Source organism: Lissotriton helveticus, chromosome 1_1 (genome assembly GCF_964261635.1).
Source record: "Lissotriton helveticus chromosome 1_1, aLisHel1.1, whole genome shotgun sequence".
NCBI classification, from domain to species: domain Eukaryota; kingdom Metazoa; phylum Chordata; class Amphibia; order Caudata; family Salamandridae; genus Lissotriton; species Lissotriton helveticus.
In genome coordinates, this window is record NC_136057.1 from 2083439674 (window position 1) to 2083466527 (window position 26854).

General features: G+C 47.3%; 1 protein-coding gene across 1 annotated transcript in view; it reads right to left on the reverse strand.

Annotated features, from left to right (window-relative positions):
- Window positions 1–1128: 1128 nt before the first annotated feature.
- The window catches only part of DNAI3 (dynein axonemal intermediate chain 3), a 1062540-nt gene continuing 1036814 nt past the window's right edge, over window positions 1129–26854 (reverse strand). The window contains exon 23 of the mRNA XM_078645562.1: window positions 1129–3348. Within this exon, the coding sequence (XP_078501688.1) occupies window positions 3223–3348 (126 nt within the window). The 3' untranslated portion in view covers window positions 1129–3222. The remainder of the gene's footprint in view (window positions 3349–26854) is intronic.

Below are 26854 nucleotides of genomic sequence, written 5' to 3' on the forward strand. Positions count from 1 at the left end.
CGTGAATTGGAACTGACGCAGGGAGTCCTCAACACTGACGCTTGCTCCACACAAATCACGTTTTTAGTCCTCCATCGCAGTCGGCCTGCACTTTGGATTTACCTCGGTCTAGCGTGACCTCAAGTAACCTTTTAGCGCTATTGACTTCTAAGCACTGATTTTGGATTTAATCTTTAAAAATGTATATCTTGAATTCCACTGATTGGATTTTATTTTGTTTTGGTCTTGTTTCACTCAGATAAATATTCTAAATTTTTGGAAACAGGTGTGGAGTCTTTTTGTGGTGTTTTCACTGTGTTACTGTAATTTAAGAGTTGCACGGTGCCAAGCAACCAAGAGGGTGAGCAAAGGTTAACTTAGGTTGTGTATCTGACTTACCCTGACTAGGACGGTGGCTCCTGCTTGGACAGGGTGCATACTCTGTCAACCAGAAACCTCAATATCTAACAACAGCGATGTGCACACATCCACAGCAGCCATTTCTCATGGCATTTGTTAAAAAATTACAAGATGCAATCCAGTATAGTCAGTCTGGATGTGTGCATGCCTGCATCGGGCTTCTTTTAATACATACTGCAATGTTTTAAAATCTGTTCCAAGATTGCCGCAGTGGGTACACATGCATTTGGAGTAGCTATCAAAGCCAAAAATAAAAACAATTCAAAAGTGAATAGGTTTCACTGACGAGATTGATACACTTTGCCACTGTTTCTTTTATCCAGAATTCAAACCAGGCTTAATAAACAGAAATGACTATGAGTCCTTGTTTGACTTCTTACAAATAAGTCCAGCAGTCACTCTCAATCGATCTTACACTTTATCCTTCTCAAGTGATGGCTCGAAAATGTTGCTAGTGACTTTTGGCATTAAGCCACCTAGTTTCCACATGATTCAGTAGGTTTCATTGCTGGCATGTACAGTTCAAGCAGTCAATAGATCATAGATTGGTGAAATCTTCACCTTATCACCATAAGAAGACCTGGTTAGATGACATGTTGATAGGAAATTAACAGCCTTTCAACTCATTTCCTCTTTTGTTTACTCTGCTTAACACTCTCAAAAATGTACCTTTCCATATGTGATGCACAGGGAAGGGAAGCACAGCACAGCAGAAAAACAAAACTCTGCTAGATTGCATAAATATTTATTTGGATTTTACATTAAATTGTATTAAACAACTTTTGAAAAATTAAATCACTTTTTCAAAATAACTGGTACTGGTAATTCAGCCTGAACAACTACATAAACAATTAGGCCACCTATTGGTGCCATGGATAATAATGTTATATCATTCTTTGAACTGAAAAGTAGATCAATTCTTACCCGCTGAGATACTCAAAATGTTGAAATCATTAAATGCTAATGCTAACAATCTAACAACCATGGTTTGCATGGGATACACATTCAAATGTGTATTGCCCACAACAACTTATATGAAGCGGTGCTGGACACCTAGTTGTTAAATACCTAACAACTGATGTTCAATTATCAATGCTGTAAGCTGCTAAAAATCTCAAATGCTGAGATCTTACAGGACAGTAAGTACAACAGGAAAGCAAAAAATAAAAAATGCATTTTACACAACACTGTATGTTCGCCGTGGAGGTAAGGTGTTTGATAAGAGATTTACAGTCTTCGATTGCACATCTACTGTCAAAATGATAGAGGCAAGTGTGAGATTGTTCTAACCATCAAATCAAATTATATCAATTAGGAGTAACCACATGTAGTAGTTGCTAAGCCACTCTTCCAATTTGGAACCCTTGGCACTATTCTTCACTGCCTCACAATTGAGTGGCGGAAAGAGAAAGTAGCTTAATTTCAGACTTTTCTACACCTCGCCCTTATCCTAGCCAACCAGTAATTAAAGTTAGTGTGTTGTGTGTATGGGGGGATAAAGACAGGTGTAATGGATGGCATCATCGGTTTTGATCAAAGATGTGTGATGCCGCTATATCAACCACCATCATTCTGGTCACTTGACATCCGTGATCCAATGTATTGCAATCTCTACAAAGTATTGCCAATTGTCATGTAAAAGTTGTAACACCATACTCAATGTGTGCAGCGAAGTGGCAATAAAGTGAGACCAGGTGCCATATTATACGAATTGCACTGGGACGCAAAGGGCATGTGCTCCACCTAGACACTTTGGTATTACAGAAGGAGCTGCAGAAGCTTGTGTGGCCCCTTCTGTAATACTTATAGCGCTGGTATACATGTAGTGCCAGCGCTATTTCCAGGCGTGGCCCGTGCAGGTAAGAGTGGTGGGGTGGAGAGTGTATCAACTGACGACGAGGTAAACTTAAATTAAAAAAAATTTCAACCACTTACTTTGCGCTCGCCGCATCACCGATGCGGTGAGTGCAAGGTACTTGGTTTTTTGGTTTTGTCAATTTAAGAGTACCTGGTTGTCATCTGTCGACCACCCGCCCCACCACCCTTCCCTGCACAGGCTGCGCCTGGCTATTTCGAGAGGGCATGCCTCATTTGCAAGGGTGCATGGCTTCATGCAAATGAGGGAATCTCTTATCCTCAGCACCCACGCCATATTATGGAAGTGGGCGCAAAGGCACCCTGACAGCACACCACAAAAAGATGTCAGTGCACACGAGGGTAGCCCTCTGGAGGGGACGAAGGGGTCCCATGGACCCCAAGACATCCCTCCTGCAAGCGGGTGCAGTCATTCCATATACCCATTAGCAAGAGGATCTCTGTCCCCTCTCTAAAGTGCAGGTTGGTGCCCTAATGCACCAGAGTATGCAGCTCGCTTGAAGGCACCGCATTTATTGTAATTCAGTGCACTGTTCATTTTACGCCCAGCGCACCTGTTTAAAGGTGCGCTGTGGCACAAACATGGATAGTTCACCTGATACATAATACGGGCCCTGAACTGACAACAGAAGTATTCCTGTTCATCTGTACCAGGAAGCAATGTAACGTACAATAGTGGAAATACAGGCAACCCCAGTTACTATATGATATATGAAAAAAAACTGTTTTCAACCATTTTTCAGATAAAAACAGTGTTAGAGCTCACCACAGACTGTTTAAACACAAAAAATGTGATTCTCATGCCTTCACAGAATCAGTATCTTGAACATATGAAATGGGCAAGGGTCCGAAAAATTAGAGTTGATTGTCTCATAGACAACTGAAAGAAAATAACTAATGATCTACAACAATGAATTTTCTCTATTATTGGAACTAATTCTAGAAAAGTTATGTCTGGGGATTTGCGCTCAATATTCCTGCCAGTGTGGTTTTCTCGAGCTCCACATAGGCGTCATATTCCTTTTTCAACTCGTCTTCAATTTGGTCTTTCGTTTTGTGTGGTGCGATACCCTCCTGGAGAAAAAGAAAGGAGAACAGCATATAATAGATTATCAAGATTAACACGGCTTCGCTAAGTACATTGGAATGGGAGTGTTAACAAAATGAAATTTCCTTACAGAGGGCTGTTATTCTCTATTTTAGCTGCTAAATAAGCATACCACACAACAATTTTGAGATATCCTTTAGGAAGTGTGCCCGTGAATCCCATAGGCATGATGTTTAGTTCTCATTTTTACACTGCGTCTTACAATAGCCCCATTTGCAACAAGATACTCTAAAATTGGCCTTTGAATTAGATTCTGTAATTCCTTCTTACCATAAATAAGTACGAGGAGGATACCCCGAGGGTCTTGGGGAAGCTACAATGTAAGAAGAAGGTTCTGGGTTACCAGATGTTTTAAACGCGTACACAGCAGCCCATTTTCAGATTATCAGATCAGCTAATTGTCCAAAAGAATATCTGACAAACTCTGGGCCTACAAGGACCATGTGGGGTACCTTATATAGTTGGAATATGGCCATAATAGAACCACTCTATTGTTTGAGTTTACTCCAGAGGGGAGGGTTATTCCTTCAAGAAATTAAGGGCTCGGACTACTGAATAATATCAAAGATGTTCCCAAATGGGATGATTAGATAATTTGAGGAAAGCACACAGTGTATTTGGCCTATCAGAAATATAGAGATTCTGATATCAACACACACACACCCCTGCTTCTACTGCTTCCTGAGGCTAGTGATTAAAATAACCTGGCCAAGGCAACTCTTCGATTTTGAAGAGCTACTGACAGTATGTATAGTTAAGCAGGGTTGGTTGTCCACCTTATATAAATTAATAAATACCAGTGAATACGTAAAAGAACAAGAATAAAACATACAACTATAGGGACAGGATTTGGACGCATAATACCACTGACTGCAAAATACTGTTGGGAGATGCACAGTATGTACGTACAACATAGGGAGTCATTCCTAAAGATCATGACTGGGTGACACTGAATACCTAATAATTTACAAGGTGTTTCCAGGTTTGCTTATACAATACATTGATGTAGCCTTGCCTGTTCTTAGCACTAAATGTCTGGGATGGAAGACTGTGAGATTTAATGAGATGGCCTTGAGCTAAAGCACATCAGGTGTTGCTTCTTGCCATCCCATGGCCAAAGACATTTGTTTTATCCCTCCTGGCAATCAACACACAATATTCCCATGATGCATCTGTTGTCATGATGTATCCTGGCTGCAGATGAAGGAAAGGATGACGCACCATCAGATTCAGGGGCATGCACCTTTACAACAGGGCATCCTTTATTTAGGTGGTGTGAAATTCTAACCATGTTATCCTACTATCTTGATGCTTGATTCACTGCAGATCCAATTCTTGCTGTAAAAAGTCACAACTGGAAACAACTGGAAAGCCTTTCACTGGTCTATATCTTAGTACTTCAAGAGGGTATTAGAATTAACTTGTTGTCACTCAGAGTAGGACACAGGCCCTTGAAAATTGGCATGCAGGCATCTGTGCACCATTTTGCTTGATGTAGTGACCTACAGGTAGATTCATCAAGCATTTTTGCGAGCGCAAACGGTGCGAATCGCAAAATTCGGCCGTTTGTGCCCGCAAAAATGGCATTTGAGATTCATCAAAGGTTCATGTACTCGCAATTTGAAAAATCGCAAATAATTGCGATTTTTCAAATTGCGATCGCATTTAAGGAATCTCAATTAGAGATTCCTTAAATGCTATGCATGATCCATTTCTGAATTGCGAATTCGCTATTTTTGGCCGCTATTTACCGCGAAGTCTGACTTCGTGGTAAATAGCGAAAACTTAGAAAAATGCACTTTAGTGCATTTTTCTAAGTTGTATGTTACACACACACATGTCCTTTGGACATGCGTGTGCGCAACATCAGTCTAAATTTTCATTTCAGGGGTGCTACAGTGTCCTTTGGACACCCCTGGCACCCTTGAAATCGATTGAAATCGCATCCTTATTTGCAATTATCAAATTGCTAATCGCAAATAAGGAATAACTCCCCATTCATTCCTATGGGCCTTAAGGAACATGTAGAAATCGCAATTTTATTTGCGATTTCTACATGAATCCCGTTTTGCGAGTCTTTAATAGCGATTCCTTAATAATCGCTATTAAGGACTCGCAAAACGGGACATTGATGAATCTAGGGGCTAGTCTTGAGTTATCATTTGTCCAGAAAAGAAAACATTTATGTCCTTGGTGCCTCATATGCACTAGTAGTGAAGCTAGACATCTGGTGAAAATTCCATGTGATGAAGCAAAACGGAAAAGCTTTGAACTGGTAGTGCAAACCAGTGTTTAAGTTCAGTAGGTTCATCGAGAGACACGCTTTGAAGATCTAATGATCTCATAGAGTCCCCTTCTTCCATTAGAGTGATGGCTTCCTTAATGGTATTCACTCTGAGTGATTGATCCTTTTGAAGAATTGATTTAGCTTCCTGAAACCAGGATAGGTCTCAAGGTCACCATTTTTTCTATAACAGGAACACAAACATGGAATAAAATAATTTGTTGTATTGTTTATGGAAGACATGCTTCAGAGGGCGTTTAAGAGCAGAGCTAGGATTTCCTAGTGTAACTTTGGCAAATGAAGATGTTTCTCTCTAGCACTGGAGAGTTAGATATGGGCCTTTGTACAATTGGCCAGTATTGAAGGAGGTGATTATTTCCCATTCCCTGAAGAAATCTGAGATGCTAACCTCCACACATAATGGATGGACGTGGCTGGGAGCACTAATGCGTATTGTGTGTTTTGTAGTATCCTAGCTCTTGACAAACAAGTTACTTACCTTTGGTAACACATTATAAAAAATAAAAAAATTAAAAAAAAATACAAGATCTAGCTGCATTTTTCTTACCTTTGAGTTTCTTAGGCGTCAGACTAGATCCGAAATATTTTTTCCCAAGAACACTCCTACGCAATGGTAGGTCGTGTTGGTTGGCTCCACGTGGCATCGTCTGTGCTGAAGTGACATCCATGTCACCTATGTAGGTGCCAACTGATGTCAGTTACTTTTCATGATTTTCTGTGCCAGAAGAGCGGAGCCATGAAGTGCACTGACAATGGTGTGTTCAAACTAGGGCCCTGAAAGGGATCAGTCTTAACTCTAGAAGCTTGTCCTCAGAGTGGGGAGGATGGGTGAGTTGGTAAGGAATATGCGGCTAGATCTTCTCTCTACTAGATAATGCGTTACTGAAGGTAAGTTCAGTTCATCCAATAGAGACATTTAGCCACAGATTCCTTACCTTTGAATAGATATCCAAGCGAAACCATCCCTGGTGGTGGACTGCAGACAATTTCTAAACTAAAAAGTCCCCTGCAACCGAAGATCCTCCCGAAGAGGGAGCCTGATCGGAGTATCGATGCTCATGTTCAGAAGCTCAGGATACCAGATTCTCTGTGCCCAGTCTAGAGCCACAAGGTTGAACTGGACCCGGTCGTTCCTGATCTTCTTGAGAACTCTGGGAGGAGTGGCATGGCTGTAAAGGTATACAAGAGGCCTGAGCTCCACTCAAGATGAAAAGCGTCTTTGAGCAAGAGCTGCTTTGGAAACGCCAGCGCTCAAAACTGCTGACATTTTGCATTCTCAGCTGAGGAGAACAGATCTAACCAAGGCTCTCTCCACTGCTGAAAGAGACCTCGCGTCACCTCCAGATGGAGATACCATTCGTGATCCGGTAGGAAACGATGGCTGAGTTTGTCCACCCTCTCATTCAGGGAACTTGCCAGGTGTTGAACCACCAGGTATATGCCCTGCTGTTCCATACATTTCCAGAGATACAGGGCCTCTTGACAAAGGGTCCACAACCACACCCTACCTTGTTTGTTGCAGTACCACATGGCGGTGGTGTTGTCTGTAAACACTTGGACATGCCTTCGCTTGATGGAGGGTAGGAAGACTTTTAGTTCCAGTCGGATCGCTCAGAGCTCCAGCATGCTGATGTGGAGTCTAGATTCCACCAAAGACCGGAGTCCTCTGAACTCCAACTCACTCCAGAAGTAACGCATCTGTCACTATTGTGAGGTCTGGTTGGGGAAGGGAGAGAGTTTTGCCTCTGACCCAACCGCAGTTCTTTAGCAGGTCTTTTTCAGTTCCCTCCAAGATCTGGATAATGTCTGAGAGATTCCCCTGGTGCTGCACCCAGTGGAAATTCAGACCCCATTGCAGAACCCACATATGCCATCTGGCATGTGTTACTAGTAGGATGCAGCAAGACTTGAGGCCCATCAGCTTCAGAGTCATTTGCACCGAAATCCAGGATAGAGTGTGAAACATTGGTATCATAGTCTGAATATCCCTGACTTCCTGATTGGGAGGATAAGCTCGAAACCGCACTGTGTCCAGAACAGCTCCAATGAAAGGGAGCATCTGTGAGGGAGTCAGGTGTGAGTTTTGCACGTTGACATTGAACCCCAGCAAATGCATACGGTCCGCTGTAGTCTGGAGATGGGAGATGATAGCCTGAGGCGAGCCTGCCTTCAGTAGTCAGTAGTCGAGATAGGGGAAGACTGGCACACACCCCTGATCCCTGCAGAAGAGCTGCAACCATCACCATCACCTTGGTGAAAACTTGAAGGCCAATGGTAATGCTCGTGGCTCCTGTAAATCGCAGGTAACACCAATGCACAGGCAGGTAATGAATATGGTTATAGATGCCCTGCAAGTCCAGCGGTACCATCCAGTCTATTGGGTCCAAGGCAGACAATACCTGAACCAAAGTCAGCATGTTGAACTTCACCTTTTTTGAGGAACAGGTTGAGGGTTCTCAGATCCAAGATAGTGCAAACCCCCTTGTTCTTTTTGGGAATCAGAAAATAGAGGGAAGAGCAGTCTCTGCCTACTTCTGACACTGGACCCCTCTCTATGGCTCCCTTGGCCAAGAGAGCAGTGACTTCCTTGTAGAGCACGGGCATTTGATGCTCCGTCAGCCGATTGTGGGATGGAGACAAAAGGGGAGGGAGGAATAAAAGGGAAGGAAGTATCCCCTTTCAATGATCTGTAAAACCCACCTGTCTAATGCTATGGACTGGCAGTGGAGGGGATGCTGGCTTATTCTGTCACCAACTGGATGCCTATGATCTTGTAGGGCAAGACTAGGAGGGCTTAGAGGCTGCAGCTGTGGGGCGAGTGGTGGTTGTGGAAAACCTCTGGCCACCTGACCCATGGTGTCGGTATGAACCACAACCTGGCCCCTGCACAGCCTGGGAAGGTGGCGTGGGGCAGTGGCTGGAGTAGGGTTGGTGTGGTTAAAAACGCTTCCATAGCCACAAAAGGGGCAGACTGTGGTTGACGGGGGCAGCTGAGAGGCCCAAGGACTTGGCTGGAGCTTGTGAGTCCTTAAAGTGCTACAGTCTCCAAAGAGACAGTTTCCATCAAAGGGCATGTCCATAAGGGAAGCCTGGACATCCCCTGAAAAGCCAGATATTCCCAGCAAAGGAGTTAAAAAGCCACCAGCATCGAAACCGCTCTGCCCAGTGAGCTGGTCGTATCCAAACCACACTAGATGGTAAATTTTGCTACATCTCTCACATCTTTCACTGCTTGGAAGTTTATGGCCCAGGCCTCCTTCGGGACTTGTGGCAGCACTTGCGCAACCATGTCCCACAGAGTGTGGGAGTAGCGGCCCAATAAGCATGCAGTGTTTAACGACCGCAACGCAGACCTGGTTATTGTGCCTGCTCTCCCCTGCACAGCTCCACCAGTAAGTGCTGCCCTGTGAACTCTGAGCTCTGCGTTTTGCCAATGGTTCGAGGTCCTTCTCCACCCACTGGCTCCTGCCTATGCCTCATCCCTGATGGTCCAATGAGAGAGCACTCTGCTGGTTCGAATCACTTGGCTTTTTTCACTGTCCTCTTTTCTCTCTTTTGCTCTCTCTGCTCCCTTTTCTCTCTCTGCTCTCTTTTCTCTCCCTGCTCTCTTTTTTCTTTCTGTTCCTTCTTTTCTTTTGGTCTTCAGTCTACTTTTGCGCTACCTGCTGCTGCTGGCCCCATGTCCCCTCCCTCCTCCAGGGTGTGCTTCCCGCTCCCACCTCCCCGACCCCTACTTAATGGTGGCCGCGCCACGGGTGCGCTAAAGGCAAGCTCGTCTGCGACCATCCGTGAACCGATTGCGACCAGCGCCAGGGACCCTGGCCCTCTGACTCACTTCCACTACGACTCCAGCACCCTCCATGCTCTCAACACTGGACACAGAGCAAATGCCAGCTTTTTGACGCGGAGCAACACACAAGGCCCGATCTCCTGTTGACACTGCCGCTGACCCTTCACCCACAGCTGGACCCCAGCAGCATCCCAGCCTACCACACATCACCGCCCAGAAGCCACTCAACTGCATCCTCCTCAATGTGTGCTCCCTACACAAGCACACCATAGAAATCCGGGACCTCCTCAACACCCAGGTGCCCGATGTCGCTTTTCTCACAGAAACCCTGTTCAACGCCAACTCAGCGCCCGGCGGCACCACTGCCATTCCTGACGGATACCAGATCCTGTGAAAAGACTTCCCCACCCGCCCAGGAGGAGGCATCGCTATCATCCACAAAAGCTCCATCCGCATGACAACCACTGGCCCAGACGACACTACTATTCTCATGGAGCATCTCCACTTCAAGCTCCAGACCAACCCCAAAACGACTCTTCGCGGAACCCTTATCTACAGGAAGCTTGGCCATTCACTGACACCTATGCCAACCTTATCTCACCCCACACCCTCGCCTCCACAGACTATATCCTACTTGGAGACCTAACCTTCCACCTGGACAACCACGACAACCCCAACACCACCACGTTCCTAGAGAACCTCGCCAACATAGGACAGAAACTACTTGTCACCGTCCCCACGCACACAGTGGGGCACACATTCAACCTCTTCTTCACAGAAGGAAACATCATTTCCTACAGCCACACCACGGAACTTCTTTGGACTGACCACCACTGCATGTACTTCTCCTTCAGAAAACCCACTGTACGACAGATGCCAAAACCGCGGCACAGAACCTCCACTGCTGGATCACAAACTGCGACAACACACTAGCCCCACTCAAAAAAAGCTACACGACGACACAGCAAGAAAGCATGCTGGTCCACCCCTGAAGCCTAAGAATCCAATTGCTACTTTCGACGACTGGAAAAGACATGGAGGAACGCACCGCCTACAGAACAGCCACCACAGCACACCTCCAACTCATCAAATCCACAAAGAAGAACTTCCTCCAAGGGAGAATCCTCACCAATGCCCACAACTCCAAAGAACTCTTTTCCATCATCCAGGAATTTGCCAAACCCGGCAGCGAAATAACAGACATCCCAACCTCCCAAAACTTTTGCAAAATACCTTTTTTCACCTTAAGATTAAGACGCTCTACGACAACTTAGACAACCAAGACCTCCACATAGATGCAGCCTCCACCTCCAGCAACGCCACCCAACAGACCCTGCTCACTTGGACCCCACTCACGATATAAGACACCTTAAAGACCATGAAGACCATCCACTCTGGAGCACACTCATACCCCTGTCCTCCCCACATCTTCCACAGAGTGGACACGGCCATCGCACCTGAACTACGTCAGACGATCAACTGCTCCCTCGAGACCGCCAATTCCCCTGACAACTGAAACATGCCACAGTCAACCACCTCCTAAAGAAAACCTTTCCAGACCTGATGGACCACAAGAACTTCAGGCCCACCTCCCTGCTTACATTTGCAGCCAAGGTCACCAAAAAGGCCGTCAACACCCAGCTAGCAAACTTCATCAAGGCCAACAACGCCCTGGACATCTCCCAATACAGATTCCGCAGCAACCACAGCAGCGAGACCGCCCTACTCGCTGCCACTGACAACATCCGTTCCCTCCTCAAAAAGGGTCAAATGGCAGCCCTCATCCTCCTGGACCTCTCAGCTCCCTTCGACATCATCTCCCACCACACATTAGCCACCAGACTCCACGACACCGGCATCCGCCCTCAACTGGATACTTTCATTTCAAACAGGCAGAATTCAACGAGTCAGACTCGCACCCTACCTCTCGGAGCCAACAGAGACCAGGTGTGAAGTACCCCAGGGATCCTCCCTCAGCCCCATCCTCTTCAACATCTACATGGCCCTCCTCGCAACCATCTTCAGAACCCGTGGCCTCAACATCGTCTCCTATGCCGACGACACCCAGCCCATCCTCTCCCTCACCAAGGAACCCAACATCACCAGGCACAACTTTCAAGAAGGGATGAGAGCTGTTGCTACCTGGATAAAGAAGAGCTGCCTGAAATAACTCTGAGAAAATAGACATCCTCATCCTTGGCTCTCCCCCTCCCCATGGGACGACACATGGTGGCCCCCTGCCCTCGGAGACCCCCCCCCCCACCCCGACGGACCATGTACATAACCTCACATTTTCCCCAAGCTGTCCAGCCTCTTGGATTCCCTATCTGGAGGTGCAGCAGGGAACGCGCCTTGTGACATAGAGGCCTGGACTACCAAGCCCTCAGGGTACGGTGTTGAGTAAGAAAATGTAGGTCCCCAGTTGGGGGTGGTGGGCAATTTTCCTGCTTACAGTAGCCCCTGTACATGGCTTGGACCAGGTTCCCCATAGGACATCGCTCAGTGCTTCATTAAAAGGGAGCAAGGGTTCTGAAGATGAAGCTCCTGGCTGCAGCCCTTCTGTCAAGATGTAGGTCTTGACTGCCACCGAGGGTAACTGGAGATCCAGGACCACAGCTTTCCTCTTCACCACAATGGAATAAGATGCTCTCTCCTCTGTAACCACAGTAGGGGGAGAAAGCATACCAGTGTCAGGGGGTGCATCTAGACCACTGGCATCCTGGTGTGTTACTCACACCAGTCCATTTCCTGGCCTTCCAACTGGTATTGTAAAGGATCCAGTGACCCCCCTGATTCATCCCCAAAGCCTAGCCCTTCGTACTATGGCTCAGGCACCACCCTAGGACCCATGGCTCTTAGTGACGCCAGAATCAGCTTTGACCGAAGCCGTTCCCGCTCCATGTCAGATTTGTCAAAGTATATGAGGCTGGCACAGCCGGTCGGCCCCCAGAAGTATTGTTGTCTGGGCCGGCGTTGGGGGAGATTACTGTAGCATGACCAATGCCAGTCCAGATCCGTAATCGGATCCTCGGGTTCCCATTGGAGCCAAGGCTCGAGCCATCGAAGTAGAACCTGATAGGGTCCCCTCCAAACCCGAAGGCACGCCACTGGAGTTGGTCTGTTCAAATACGCCATGCATGGCCTTGTAAAATTCTTTCATTTGAGGGGGGGGGCCTCAGGCTCGAATTATTATGCTCCTTCGTTGCGTCAGCCAACGGATGAAGGAAAGTCAAAGCACGCTTCAACTTCTTATACTTTTTATGCTTCTCCTCCTTGCCCCAGAGTGTCCTTATGACCTGGAGTTGGAGGAAGAATACTGGGGGCTCCTGACCGTTCCGGGACCTCCTGGGGGTCGCGCAATACGACTTTGCCTGCAAGGCCCCTAGCAGCTTCAGTGACCGCCCCCTCAAAGCCTTCGATGCGATGGCCCGGCAGTACGAGCATGAATTGGAGTCGTGGTCGTGCTCGAGACACCACAGACACACTAGATGTGGGTCGGTAACCGACATGGCACGATGACAGGAACCACCCATTTTAAAACTTTTCTTCCTTAAAGACATGACCTCTGTAGGAAGCTGGCTCTGTATATACTATACCAAAATGAGATATAGTGTGCACAGAGTCCAGGGAGTCCCCAAAGTGGCTAAACTAAGTAAGCACCAACAGCTCTCTTTGTGGTAGTGTGGGTGAGCAGTTAGGCTTATCCAGGGGGTGTGTTAATCATTTATTGTATTCACTCAATCAAGGACTGATACACACACTCAGAGATAGGCCTGGGCGGTAAATTCGGTTCCGCTTGCGGAATTTGGTAATTTCGCGTTCCGCGGAGAACGCAAAATTACCCAAATTTCAGCGTTACGCGACTACTTGCTTGTTCGCGTTCTCATAATGTGTGTTCGCAAGATATTTCCCCCCGAGCACACAAACAGCAATTGCGAACAGGGAAAAAGCATCGCGAACAAGCAATTCCGCGTGTTCGCGGAATTATTGCGTGTTCGCGGACATTTTTTACAGTTCGCGGAGATTTGCGTAGTGCAATTATGCAAATTACGCCCACTCCTACTCAGAGACGGAATTCAGACCAATTAGGTAAGTATAAAAAAGGTTTACTTATGTTTTATTTTTAAACCAAGCAGGAGTCAGTACAAGTAGGTGAGATATATTTTCAAATGCAAGACTGTTTAAGGAAATGCAATTGTGCTTGGAATTACAATTGTTACAGGTTTGTAAATGCTTTGAAATCAGTATAAATTACACAGTAATTACTTTTGGAATACTTTTGGATTACTTTCAGTACTGGAGTGGTATGCCTAGATACCACACCGTAGGATTTCTTTTTTCTTCATACAACACAGTTACACACAATTTTTTAGACTAAAAATATCTTTACATGGGTTGCTATGGGGAAAATGTGGTAGTGGCTTCTCAGGTAAGTACACAACTTATGAGGGTGAGTTTCGGGGGTTAGGACCAAGGTTTCCCAAGGTCTAGATGGGCACTCGAGTTGCACAACCAGCGGCACTGGGGCAGCTGGGTACAGAGTGCAGGGGCCCATTGTTAAACAATGGGGCTGAGGGGGCATTTGGGTCAGGTGTGGGAGCAAAACTCCTAGGTTTAAGGTCAGCACTGCAGGGGCAAATGACCAGCACAGGAGATGCACCACCAGTGGCACTCTGCAAAATGCATGTCGGGGACCCTCTGCTTTCCAATGGAGACCTTTGGGTTCAGAAAGATGTTGCAGGCTCAGGCAGGGTGACTTCCTGAAGGTGACCAACGGCTGCAGAGGTAAGTTGGAATCTGGGGGGATGCCTGGACACCATCGATTGGGCCACCCAAGACCGTGAGGCGTCGGGTGCAGGGGTATCTTCTGGAGTTAGGTTTTCTTACCTGCTCCTGTCGTGGTCGGGGGACCCTTCAGGTTGAGGCTGCAGGGAGATCGGAGTTCACCAGATCAGGATCGCTGAAGAGACCTTCTTGGGTATTGGGCCACTTGAACTCGGGCCGTGGCGTCGGGTGCAGAGTGATGCAGAATCGCGGAGTCGACAGCATCTGGATACTGGAGGTGAGTCTTTGGTTTGAGCAAGTCCGGGGCACACAGGAGATAGAGTCTATAGGAAGGTTGCAGGGCAGGTCCTCCGGGCTCTAGGGATTGCTGGCTGTTGGACTTGCCGGGATTCTCACTGTATGTTACCAAAGAGGGGTTTACCCAAAGCGTCACTGGGACCTGGGTGCTAAGTAATACATATATAGGGGTTTCAGAGGAAAGGCGTATCTAGAAGGGGTACGCAATTATTGATTTGAAACCTTTGTGTTTAGAAAGTTCATCATATTTAATAAAGCAAAAACTGTCAATCAATAACACTATGCTACTGAATTAATTCACATATGCGGTACAAAGGTAACACACACGGAAGATTGTAGCTTCAGCGTTGCTTTCCCAATTGATCGCTTCTCGATGTAAGCGAAGTGGATGTACTTCCGCATTGGACGAGCTGTAATGCGGAAATACATCCACTTCGCTTACATCGAGAAGCGAGTACTGGTGAGAGGACAGACCGCGGCTGCGGCTACTTTTCCCATTCTGCAGACACTGAACTTAAAATGAAGCACGTCTAATGGGAATGGTCTGAGGCGATCAATTGGGAAATTCGACGCCCTTGGCTGACCTATTGGAAGCTTAAAGAAAGACGCCCTGTACTAACGCCCAGAACTAGCAAGTGAAATTGACATCCCACGTGACTGCCCGATAAATTGAAAGCAACGCTGAAGCTACAATCTTCCCCCTGCATTTTCGGACTGATCCCAGCTTTCAATATAAGCCCACATCTGGCCTTGACCACTAGCAACAGACCACATAGAAGTTGGTCTTCTTTGATTCTTGATTCTCGGAGCCGGCTGGCCCGATACACCATGAATTATCTGGCCCCGTCACTACCTTCTCTGTCCTGATGAAGACCCCGCCTAAGGGCTCAAGTTAACCTCCCACATAGGGGTCGAAACGTCGACGGCTTTACCTGTTCTGTCATCCGGCATTATCCATGATTTAAATATGTACATATGACCGTGGAATGACTTTTGTATTAGTTGTATTGTAATTCTGACGTGAATAATATATAGCCTCTTCTATATTAATTATGAATGTGTTTTTGTCTCTGAATACGAAATTGTGTTTTTTCTTATGAATCACTTTTACTCCTTTTTCATCCCACACTTTATCTTCTCCTTCCTTTGCTATTGGGGTTGTGTTAACTTTGTACCGCATATGTGAATTAATTCAGTAGCATAGTGTTATTGATTGACAGTTTTTGCTTTATTAAATATGATGAACTTTCTAAACACAAAGGTTTCAAATCAATAATTGCGTACCCCTTCTAGATACGCCTTTCCTCTGGAACCCCTATATTTGGGGTTCTCACTGTAAGCAGGGCATAGATGGGACAGGCCAGTATGGCTGGGGCCAAGGCAGTTGGTGTCCTCTTCTCCTTCCTGGGTCAGCACAGCTCTTTGGTCCTTTTTCTTTCTTCCTTGAATCTGAGGATACACAGTTCAGAGTCGCCCCTAAATACTAGATTTAGGGGCATTAAAGGGGTGTGCAGGTCGTGACCAATGGGTCCCTTCCTTGAGGTGGGCATGCCCCCTATTAATCTACCATCCAGTGGGTGAGGCATGAGACACTTCCTAATTGGCTGAGTCCCCTCTTCTTCAAGATGGAGGGGAGTGAAATGTGTGCCTCACCTCGTCTCCCCCAAATGAAGGGTGGGGTTGGCAAAGGCGGGCACACCTCTCTTCCTAGCTTGGATTTCCTGCTGATTCTCCCGCTGAAAGTGGGGGCCAGAACTGGTGGGCGCCAGATGCTGGGGGCAGCAAAATGCAGGGACATCCCCTTTCGTGGACCGAGCCCATCCTGGGAGAGGAGGCATGACACCTCTGCCCAGGATGTACTTTGTTTCTGGACCCAGAGAGCGGAGGCTCTCCACCCAGGGGTCCAGAAACTTTTGTGGGGGTGGAAAATGGATTTTCAAGGGACATCTCTAAGATGCCCCCTGGGTGCATTTTACATTAAATCCCACACTGGCATCAATGTGGGTTTAATGTGCTGAGAAGTTTTCTAACAAACTTCCCAGTTTTTAGTAAAGTTATTATGGATCTGTGGAGCATGTAAGGACCAACTCCCAGACCATATACTCTTTATGGCTTTTCTACACTTAACATATTTAAGAATGGACTTAGACCAGAGGTCTTCAATCTGTGGGGCGCGACCCCCAGGGGGGCCGTGGAGGCATGGAAAGGGGGTCGCGCACTTCTTTGCAAAAAGAAAATGGCCCAGACGATTAGTTCAAATGCCTTCCTGTGCAGGGAAATCGTGGCTAGGCAGACCGCTAATCATGCATTTCTAACAGTGTGTTGCTGGCCTGAAAGAAATGCAAATGTGCACAATGAGTTAATCTGCAAATGTAAAGAATTTGCAGATTAACTCGTTGTGCACATTTTCATGTATTTCAGGTCAGCAGCACACTGGCAGAAAGGTGTGTTTAGCTGTCTGCCTGGCTTGATTTCTTAGGACAGGAGAGTGCTGTTGCAGTTAATTGATCAACTCACTTGGAGCTTTTTGAGTGGCAGAGCTGCGAAGTGCTTGTGTTTAGTTGTCTTTGTATTTACATAGTGCTTTCTATCCCTGAGAATGTGTTGAAGGGACACATATGTAAAAAAAATTGCATTACATAGGGTCTGGATGTTACTAAAAGCTATTGGCATTATTTACAATGAAATGGTGGAAGGCAGCCCGCAAATATTTTTGCTGCGCTACCACACGCCAATTCAAAAGAGCAGGAATGGACTATATTTATAGATAAGGTGCACTCCTGTCCTATCTGCCGGCGCACAATTTGGTGCCTCGCGCAAATGCAGGCACCTTTGCACCATGGTGCAAGGGCGTCTGCATTGTTGGCAGGATTGTTTTTGTGCACAAAGGCATGCCTTCCTGCGCAAAAACAATCCATGGAGGTTTTTTCCTCTTTCTATGTGTGCTACACATAGAAAGAGGAAACAATTGAGGCGAAATGAAGATATTTCTCCTCGTTATGCATCCCCAGGGGCAGCTTACAGTTTTGACACATCCTTAGGTTTACAGATCCTTGTAAATCTGGGAATGTGTCAAAACCCTAGGGAAAACCCACCCCAGGGTCCTGATGCAGTGTAAAGCAACGCATCGACTTGAGCTGCGTTGCCTTACACCATATCTACGAGGCCCTGAAAAACCACACAAAGTGACTTTGCGTGGCTTCATAGATATGGGTCTGCACTCTGCGCAACCAGAGCATCATAAAAAATGACGCACCTGCAGCGCAAGGGGCTTATAAATAAGCCCCTATATTCTGGAAGTTGTCCATATATATGGAAGCACCATTTTATAGTAAAACATTTTGCGCATTTTGTAGTGGTCTATCTCATACTGTGTGTAATGCAATTACAAAATAAAGACTTACATATTCACAGTGCTTTCTGTCACAGGTTGTGACCTCAATGCACTAAAAATACACAGGTCACTATTCTCCACTGCACCAACCACGATTTAATTCTGTGGTTCTCTGGTTTCACAAAGACTTTTCTGTGCCTTAACTAATAGAGGTCTCATAATTTATTATAGTGCATTTCCTACTGAGTAACTACTTCTTAAAGAACAAGTTACTTACCTTCGGTAACGCTTTTTCTGGTAGATACAGTATCTGCCTGTGGATTCCTCACCTTGTGAATATCCCCCTTGCGTCAGCAACGTTTGGAATTTTTCTTCGTAGCACGCCGGCGTGGACGACGTCATCGGAGCCCGGCATCGCGCGCGACTCCGTCTGACGTCACCGACTCCTTATTAGACCCACGTCGGCGTGATGACGTCAGTTCCGCCCTTTTATCCGTGCCTTCGAGGCACCCGGACGGACCAACGACAATAAATATACATATATACAGTGTACACAGTACAAACAAATCAAAACTGCACACAAAGTGCTTAGCAAAGGTATTAAAAACCAGAAAATATAAATACATAAAACCAGGTATAGCAGAGCGGACAACGGGGAGGCGGGTGGGCATGTGAGGAATCCACAGGCAGACACTGTATCTACCAGAAAAAGCCTTACCGAAGGTAAGTAACTTGTTCTTCTGATAGATACATCTGCCTTGTGGATTCCTCACCTTGTGAATAGAGTCCCACAGCAGTCCCCACTCCTGGAGGAGGGTGTCCGCTCTGCTATACCAGGAAATCTTGGAGGACAGAGCGCGCGAAGTGACCGTCCCTCCTCACCTCGGTATCCAAGCAGTAGTGCTTCGCGAAAGTGTGGAGGGAGGCCCAAGTCGCGGCTCTGCAAATGTCCTCAACAGGAACACCTCTAGACAAAGCAAATGTTGCAGACTTTGCTCTAGTTGAATGTGCTCTAATACCCTCAGGAGGGTCCTTACCCGCCAAGGAGTAGCAAATCTTGATGCACAGGATTATCCACCTGGAAAGTGTGCGCTTGTGCACCGCTCTGCCCTTCTTGCAGCCAGCAAAACCCACGAAGAGCTGATCGTCAACACGATAGTCTTTAGTCCTATCGAGATAAAAACTGACTGCTCTCTTTGGGTCCAAGCGATGAAGCCTCTCCTCCTCCTTGGAAGGGTGAGGGGGAGGATAAAAGGTAGGAAGGGTAATGGATTGTCCTAGATGGAGGGGAGTTACCACCTTAGGAAGAAAAGCAGCCCTGGTCCTGAGAACCGTTCTTTCAGCATGAATGGTCAAGAATGGGGGCTTGGAACTAAGAGCTTGAAGCGGGGGCTTGGAACTAAGAGCTTGAAGCTCACTTACCCTCCTTGCCGAGGTAATTGCAACCAAGAAGACCGTTTTAAAAGAAATAAGTCTCATTGGACACTTGTGCAAGGGTTCGAAAGGAGAACCCATCAAATAGGTTAACACAAGATTCAAAACCCAATGAGGAACAACAAACGGAGAAAGAGGGAACCTATTAGTGAGACCCTTCAAAAATCTTAAAACCACTGGAGACTTAAAAAGAGAGGGTTGATCCGGCAAACAAAGAAATGCCGACAAGGCTGAAAGATACCCCTTGACCGTGGCAACAGCAAATCCTTGCTGCGCCAGAAAAAGAGAAAACTGCAAAATGTCAGACAAATGAGCCTTCAAAGGGTCAACATCCCTCTCCCTGCACCAAGAGACAAATTTAGACCACCTATACGAATAGCTGGACTTAGTGGAGTCACGCCTGGCAGAAAGAATGACATCTTTCCATACATGAATGACATGCCTTCCATACCTCCTTAAAAAACGTACAAGCTCGCTCTTCGCAATACTAAAAGCATATTCTTTCAGGAAAGGATAGAAAACTCCTCTTGCTCCAGCAAGGAAACTTTTATCATCTTAAAAGAATTACTTAAAGCCCCGGACCCCGGACCAAAGATTCCGCCAGACCCCAAAGCAGATGAAGAAAAATGCCTCAAGTTGGCCAAATTCTTCGAGGAGAAGGTTCAGAAAATCCTTGCCTCCATTCCACCCATTAATTTCAGCGAGGAAGAAGGTATCAATACGAATCTTACCGCTCCCCGTTTATCTTCTTTGGGACCAGTAACTGCCGAAGAGGTCGCAACCATGCTAGACACCATCAAAAGCGGATCCCCTAGGGACCCTGTTCCGCTACGCATCCTTAAGAAAGTTGCCCTTACCATCGTCCCCCCACTCACCCATCTCATAAATGCTTCACTGCTACAGGGAAAAGTTCCCTCCAGCTGGAAGGCGGCCGTCGTCAAGGCGCTACTAAAAAAACCCTCTCTGGACCCCTGGGATTTGGCCAACTATAGGCCAATCTCTCTTCTCCCCGGAACCAGTAAAATTGCTGAAAAGCTAGTGAACAAAAAACTCTCGCAGTAGCTGGAAACCAACAATCTGCTTAGATACTCGCAGACTGGATTCCGTCCATGGCAGGGCACTGACATCGCCCTTCTCGCAGCGGTGGAGGAGGCCAGAGTAATGTTGGATGCAGGAGGATCAGTGGCAGTGATCCTCCTGGACCTCAGTGCGGCCTTCAATACCGTTAACCACCGGGTCTTAATCCCACGACTTAAGAACATCGGTGTGGAGGACACCGCGCTGACCTGGTTCACCTCCTTCCTTGGTTAGCGCTCTTTTCAGGTCTGGGAGAATGACACCCGTTCCCCCAAAACCCCCCTCCAATGCGGCGTGCCCCAGGGCTCATCCCTAAGCCCGACATTATTTAATGTCTACATGTCCCCATTGGAGGAGGTTGTCAACCCGTTTGGAGTGAATATCATCAGCTATGCTGATGACACTCAATTAGTGGTGTCTTTATCCCACCCGAACCAAAAACCATCGGATCTATACAACTGTCATGGCAGAAATACAAGGATGGATGAACAGTTCGTCTTTGAAGCTTAATGGCTCAAAGACAGATATTCTCCTCCTTGGCCAGAAGGGGCTTTCCCTCTCTCAGAACATCTGGCCCCTCTGTTTGGGTGAACCCCCCACTCCTAAGTCTGAGATCAAGAGCTTAGGAATTTGGCTTGAAAAAGATCTGTCTTTCAAGACGCAAGCCAAAAAAATTGCGGGTACTTGTTTTGGGCTCCTCAAATCGATCAGGAAGATTCTGCCCCTACTTCCTCCGGCCTCCCAGAAACTGTTAATCCAAGGCCTTATCTTATCAAGGCTGGATTACAGCAACACCATCTACCTAGGCGCTCCTGAGGCAACCCTTAACAAATTACAAAGGATCCAGAACGCTGCGGCCCGGATCCTTACTAACACCCCGGCCAGATCCTCGGCCAAACCAGCCCTGAAACTCCTTCACTGGCTCCCAGTGAGAGAGCGAGTGAAGTTCAAGGCTCTCTGTCTGTCTCACAGACTTCTATAAGATAAAGGCCCCCCTATTTTAAGAAAATTCATTAGGCCCTACAAAGCCCCAAGATCCCTCTGTTCCGATCAGGAATACCTTATCACCATCCCCAGAGTCAAGAAGGTGCGCACGGGTGGACGGCGCTTTTCTGTTAATACTGCCCGCCTTTGGAACTCCCTTCCCCGTGACCTTAGGACGGAACCAGACTATCTTCGATTCAGGAAGCGGTTGAAAACGCACCTTTTCCCCTGATCTGTTTCTCCCCCTCTGTCCTGGTTGACCCTCAGTTGTTTGGATCTTAGCGCTGGGATACTTACGGGTGGCTACGCGCTTTATAAAATTTAATAATAATAATAATAATAATAATAATCTACCACATCGAGAGGGAGAGAAAAGGAATTCAAGTTGCCCCGCTCAATCTCCAGGCATGAAGGTGTAATGTCTGGAGGTGGGGATGTAGAACTTGCCCCTCCATCTGAGAGAGGAGGTCTGCCCTGAGAGGGAGACGGAGCGGTGGGTGAGAGGAGAGGTGGAGAAGGTCCGAGTACCACACCTTTCTTGGCCAATCTGGGGCAACCAATATGACTTGGGCCCGGTCTTGGCGAATTTTCCTCAGAACCCGAGGAATCAAGGGTATGGGAGGAAACGCGTAAAGGAGTTGCGAGTCCCAACTTAACTGAAACGCGTCCCCCCAAAGCTCCTTGCATCGGATACTGGAGACTGCAGAATGACAGGCAGTGAGCATTCTCGCGAGTGGCGAACAGGTCCACCCGAGGAGTCCCCCACATCTGAAAGATGTCTTGAACAACCTCCGGGTGAAACCTCCACTCGTGGTCGGCAGAGAACTGCCGACTGAGAACGTCTGCACGAACGTTCAGAACCCCGGCCAGATGATTTGCCATCGGACAAATCTGATGGTCCTGACCATAGACGCAGAGCCTCTCTGCAGAGACACTGCGAGACCACTCCTCCCTGCTTGTTGATGTACCACATCGCGGTCGTGTTGTCCGTCAGGACCTGGACCGAACGACCGCGAAGGGAGGGGAGGAAGGCCTTGGGTGCCAAACGTATCGCCCGGAATTCTAGAAGGTTGATGTGAAGCAACCTTTCCTCTGGAGACCAAAGACCCTTGACCTCCAGATCCCCCAGATGAGCACCCCACCCTAGAGTGGATGCATCTGTTATTACTGTGGCCACCAGAGGAGGCAACTGAAAAGGCTTCCCCTGAGACAGGTTGCCTTCCACGCCCCACCAAGATAGATCCGCCGCTGCTTCTCTGGAGATCCTCACTGACTCCCTGAGATCTCCGTTGTGTTGATACCACTGCCTGTGGAGACACCACTGGAGCGCCCTCATGTGCCAGCGTGCATGGTTGACCAACAGAATGCAAGAGGCCATCAGACCGAGCAGGGGAAGGACCTTCAGGACTGGAACAACCGCTCCATTGTAGAATAAAGGAATAATTTCTTGTATGTCGCGAATCCTTTGAGGTGGAGGGAATGCACGACATACAGTAGTGTCCAGTACCGCACCTATGAACAGGTTGCGCTGGGAGGGCACCAGGTGAGACTTGGGTAAGTTTATCGAAAAACCCAACCTGTGCAACAACTGAGTTGTCTCTTGCAGATGATGGAGCAACTTCTCCGGCGACTCTGCTTTGATCAGCCAGTCGTCCAGATAGGGGAACACAGGAATCCCCGATCTTCTGAGATGCGCAGCCACCACTGCCATCACCTTGGTGAAAACTCGAGGCGCAGTAGTAAGTCAAAACGGAAGGACCGCAAACTGGTAGTGCTGCGAACCCACCGTAAAACGGAGATACTTCTGTGCGACTTCAGAATGGGAATGTGAAAATACGCATCCTGCAAGTCGATCGACACCATCGGGTCTTCTTCCAACAGCGCTTGAAGAATCTGTGCAAGTGTGAGCATTTTGAACTTCTCTTGCTTGAGATAGAGGTTCAAAACCCTGAGATCCAGGATTGGACGTAACCTGCCATCCTTCTTGGGGATCAGGAAATACCGGGAGTAGCACCCCTGACCCCTTTCCTGCTCTGGAACCACCTCTATCGCACCTTTTTGAAACAGTGCCAGGACTTCCTCCTGCAGGAGAAGCAGGTGGTCCTCCGAACAATAACCTTGGCAAGGAGGGTAATTGGGAGGGAACTCCTGGAAAGGAAGAGCATACCCATTTTCTACGAGATTGAGAACCCAAAGATCTGATGTAACCGATTCCCAATCCCGTAGAAAATGAGTAAGCCGACCCCCTACCGGACCCGCATGATCCAGAATGGCGGATCTAGGGCTGCTTTGCTGCTGTAGGTAGGGGGTGGGTATTATTGGAGGAAGTAGAGGAGGAGGAGGCTTGGCGTCCACGAGCACGTCCCCTTTGTTTACCTCTGTATGATTTATACAAAGGGTTCTGCTGTTGCTGTTGCTGTTGCTGTTGCTGTTGCTGCTGGTCTACCAAATCCCCTAAACTTCCTAGTGGCAGAACCTCTAGCCTGAAGACCCAAAGACCTTGCTGTAGCCCGGCTATCTTTGAATCTCTCCAAAGCCACATCCGCTTTCTTTCCAAAGAGGCCTGTTCCATCAAATGGCAAGTCCATTAAAGTGGATTGTACGTCGGCTGAAAAATCAGAAGATTTCAGCCATGCGGCCCTTCTGGTGGCAACAGTAGAACCCATAATCCTGGCAACAGAGTCCGCGGTGTCCATGCCACTCTGAATTACCAAGCGGGCTGCAGTTGGAGTGTCGGAGACAACTTCATTAAAGTTCTTTCTATCATCCTCAGGAAGCTTAGATGACAATTGTTTCACTTAGTCCATCAAAGCATGAACATATCTCCCTAGTAGGCAAGTAGCATTAGTAGATTTTAGAGCCATGCTACTTGAGGTGAAAATCTTTTTAGCAGACTGGTCCAATTTTTTTGAGTCCTTGTCCGCTGGTACTTGAGGAAATGAACTTGCCGATCTGTTGGAACAAGCGGCCTGTACCACCAGACTCTCCGGAGAAGGATGTGAAGAGAGAAACTCGGGGTCACCAGGTGCCACTCTGTATCGTCTTGCTACAGACCTGGAAACCACAGGAGTAGTCAATGGTCTCTTCCAGACCTCCATTATTGGCTCAGTTAAAGCCTCAGTGAATGGAAGTGTAGGCTCCATTATAGATGAAGGTGAATGTAAAACCTCTGTGAGAATGTTTGGTTTGTACTCAACAGTAGGCAAGGTCAGATTAAGAAGATCCGCAGCCTTCCTAATTACAATATGGTAAGGTGTCACGTCTTTTGATGGAGCATCAGAAACTGATGGCAACCCCCACTCAGGAGAAAGTTCCAGGCCACTGGCACTATGTAGGTCGTCAAAACAGTCCCCTTGATCTAGAAGTTCACCTTCCTCAACATCAGAATCTTCACATCTCTTTTCTTCCAAGAGGCGTTGAGCTCTGCGCCTCGACCATTCCATACGAATCGAAGTCGACGGATCCGGTAACGACTCCGACGGAGTTGGGTCCGGCGTCGAGCGAGGAACCGGGGCAGCTGGAGGATGAGAATCATGAGCCGGCGTCGTACCTCGATCAGAATCACGAAGTCGTTCTGGAGCCGGCGAAGCCGCATGCGGAGTCGACGACCTCGGTGGAGCCGTACCGAGCCAAGGTGTATAAGGCGTCGGCATAAACGCATAAAGGGACCCGGGGCGTAACCTTGAGGAATGCCCAAGTTGTAAGATAATGGACCCATGGGTCCAACCGGTGCACCAGTGGGGTACATTGCTCTTGCATAGACTCCAAACATCGCATTAGGAAAATGCGAGGGGTCCTGTCCCGGACCAGGAAAAGGAGGGTACGAACCTACTGGTTGTCCCGAAGGAGGTTGTTCCGACATCGGTTCATCCTGTCCTTCTTGATTGCTTCTTCTTCGAGGAGCCAGAAGCATGACCCGAAGCCGACTTGGATCCGGACCTCGATCTCTCTCCGGACCTCGACCTCGCTCTGGACCTCGATGCTGACCTCGACCTCAACTTCGACCGTGACTTCTGTCTCGACTTCGAGCGTCTGGACGTCGACCTCGATGATCTACCAGTCTCTCTTCCTTTAACCTTTGCAAGAAGAAGTTTAGCCTCTCGTTCTCGTAAGGCCTTAGGGTTCATCTTGAAGCAGGATCGGCAGTTTTTAACATCATGGTCCGATTCAAGACACCACAAACAATCGTTATGTGGATCGGTGATCGACATCATGCGAGCGCATGATCCACACTGTTTGAATCCTGTCTTCCTCGACGACATCCTCGACGAAGAAGAAACACTCCACAGAGAAACAGTAACACAAAATAGTAAGAAGTTACTATGTGTCGCAGAAGATCCCAGATACCGTTAGCGTCGACGACGCAGAAAAAGGGGAACTGACTTCATCACGCCGATGTGGGTCTAATAAGGAGTCGGTGACGTCAGACGGAGTCGCGCGCGATACCGTGCTCCGATGACGTCGTCCACGCCGGCGTGCTACGAAGAAAAATTCCGAACGTTGCTGACGCACGGGGGATATTCACAAGGTGAGGAATCCACAAGGCAGATGTATCTATCAGAAATGTATTTATTATTCATTGAAGCTGCATGGTATTTTATATGTAGCTACCTCAGGGTGAAAGACCTAAAAAATATATGTATGTTTAAATTATGAGAAATGGTGTTTAGCTACCTCCAGTTACATGCAGCTGTAAATGCCAAGCTGTCAGCATCCCATTAAATATAGTATGGTTTTCTTCTAATGTCATGCAATAAAGTATCAGCCCATGCATTACAGCTATTATACCAATGGCCAATGGAATTATGTGATTGTGCAGCCCCAGCAATTTTAGCATAATTATAGATTTGCCGTATTTGCCACATAATCTATTGTCTGCCGCATAATCTGCTGATTTAAAAAAACTATATATATTTACTCAAAAGATTCAAATGTTACTAAAAGGAGCAACAGGTGTTGCCCCTCTGTAGGCCTTTTGTGAAGCTGTACTGGTCACCATTTTGTTGCTTATTGCAATATTTGGGTGTTAAACTGGTACTTATGAGGTGTAACAAGGTTCTACAACTTTTTGTCGGGAGGGGGTCCTTACGCCTAAAACATTTTGATGGGGGGGGTCTCCGCATCAAAAAGTTTGAAGACCACTGACTTAGACACTGTAGGGTTACAGGGCTCATGCCTCTGTACCTTCACCTTAGAGCTAGTGCACCCTCCTAGAGGGATGACTTATCTAGGCCAAAGGCAGTGGATTGCAGGCATGACTCACAGGGATGTGTGCATGTTGAATCTTCACTTTTCTGTGCACCAAAACATGAAGCCTGCGTGGCAGGGTGTGTGGGTTAAGGTGCAGGGCCTCTAAGTGTGACACAATAGGTTCTGCAGCCCTTAGAGACCTTCCCATAGTCACAGGGCCCTTGGTAACCAAACAAAAAGGGGCACTTTCCTACAACCTCGACACACCAAGAGCAT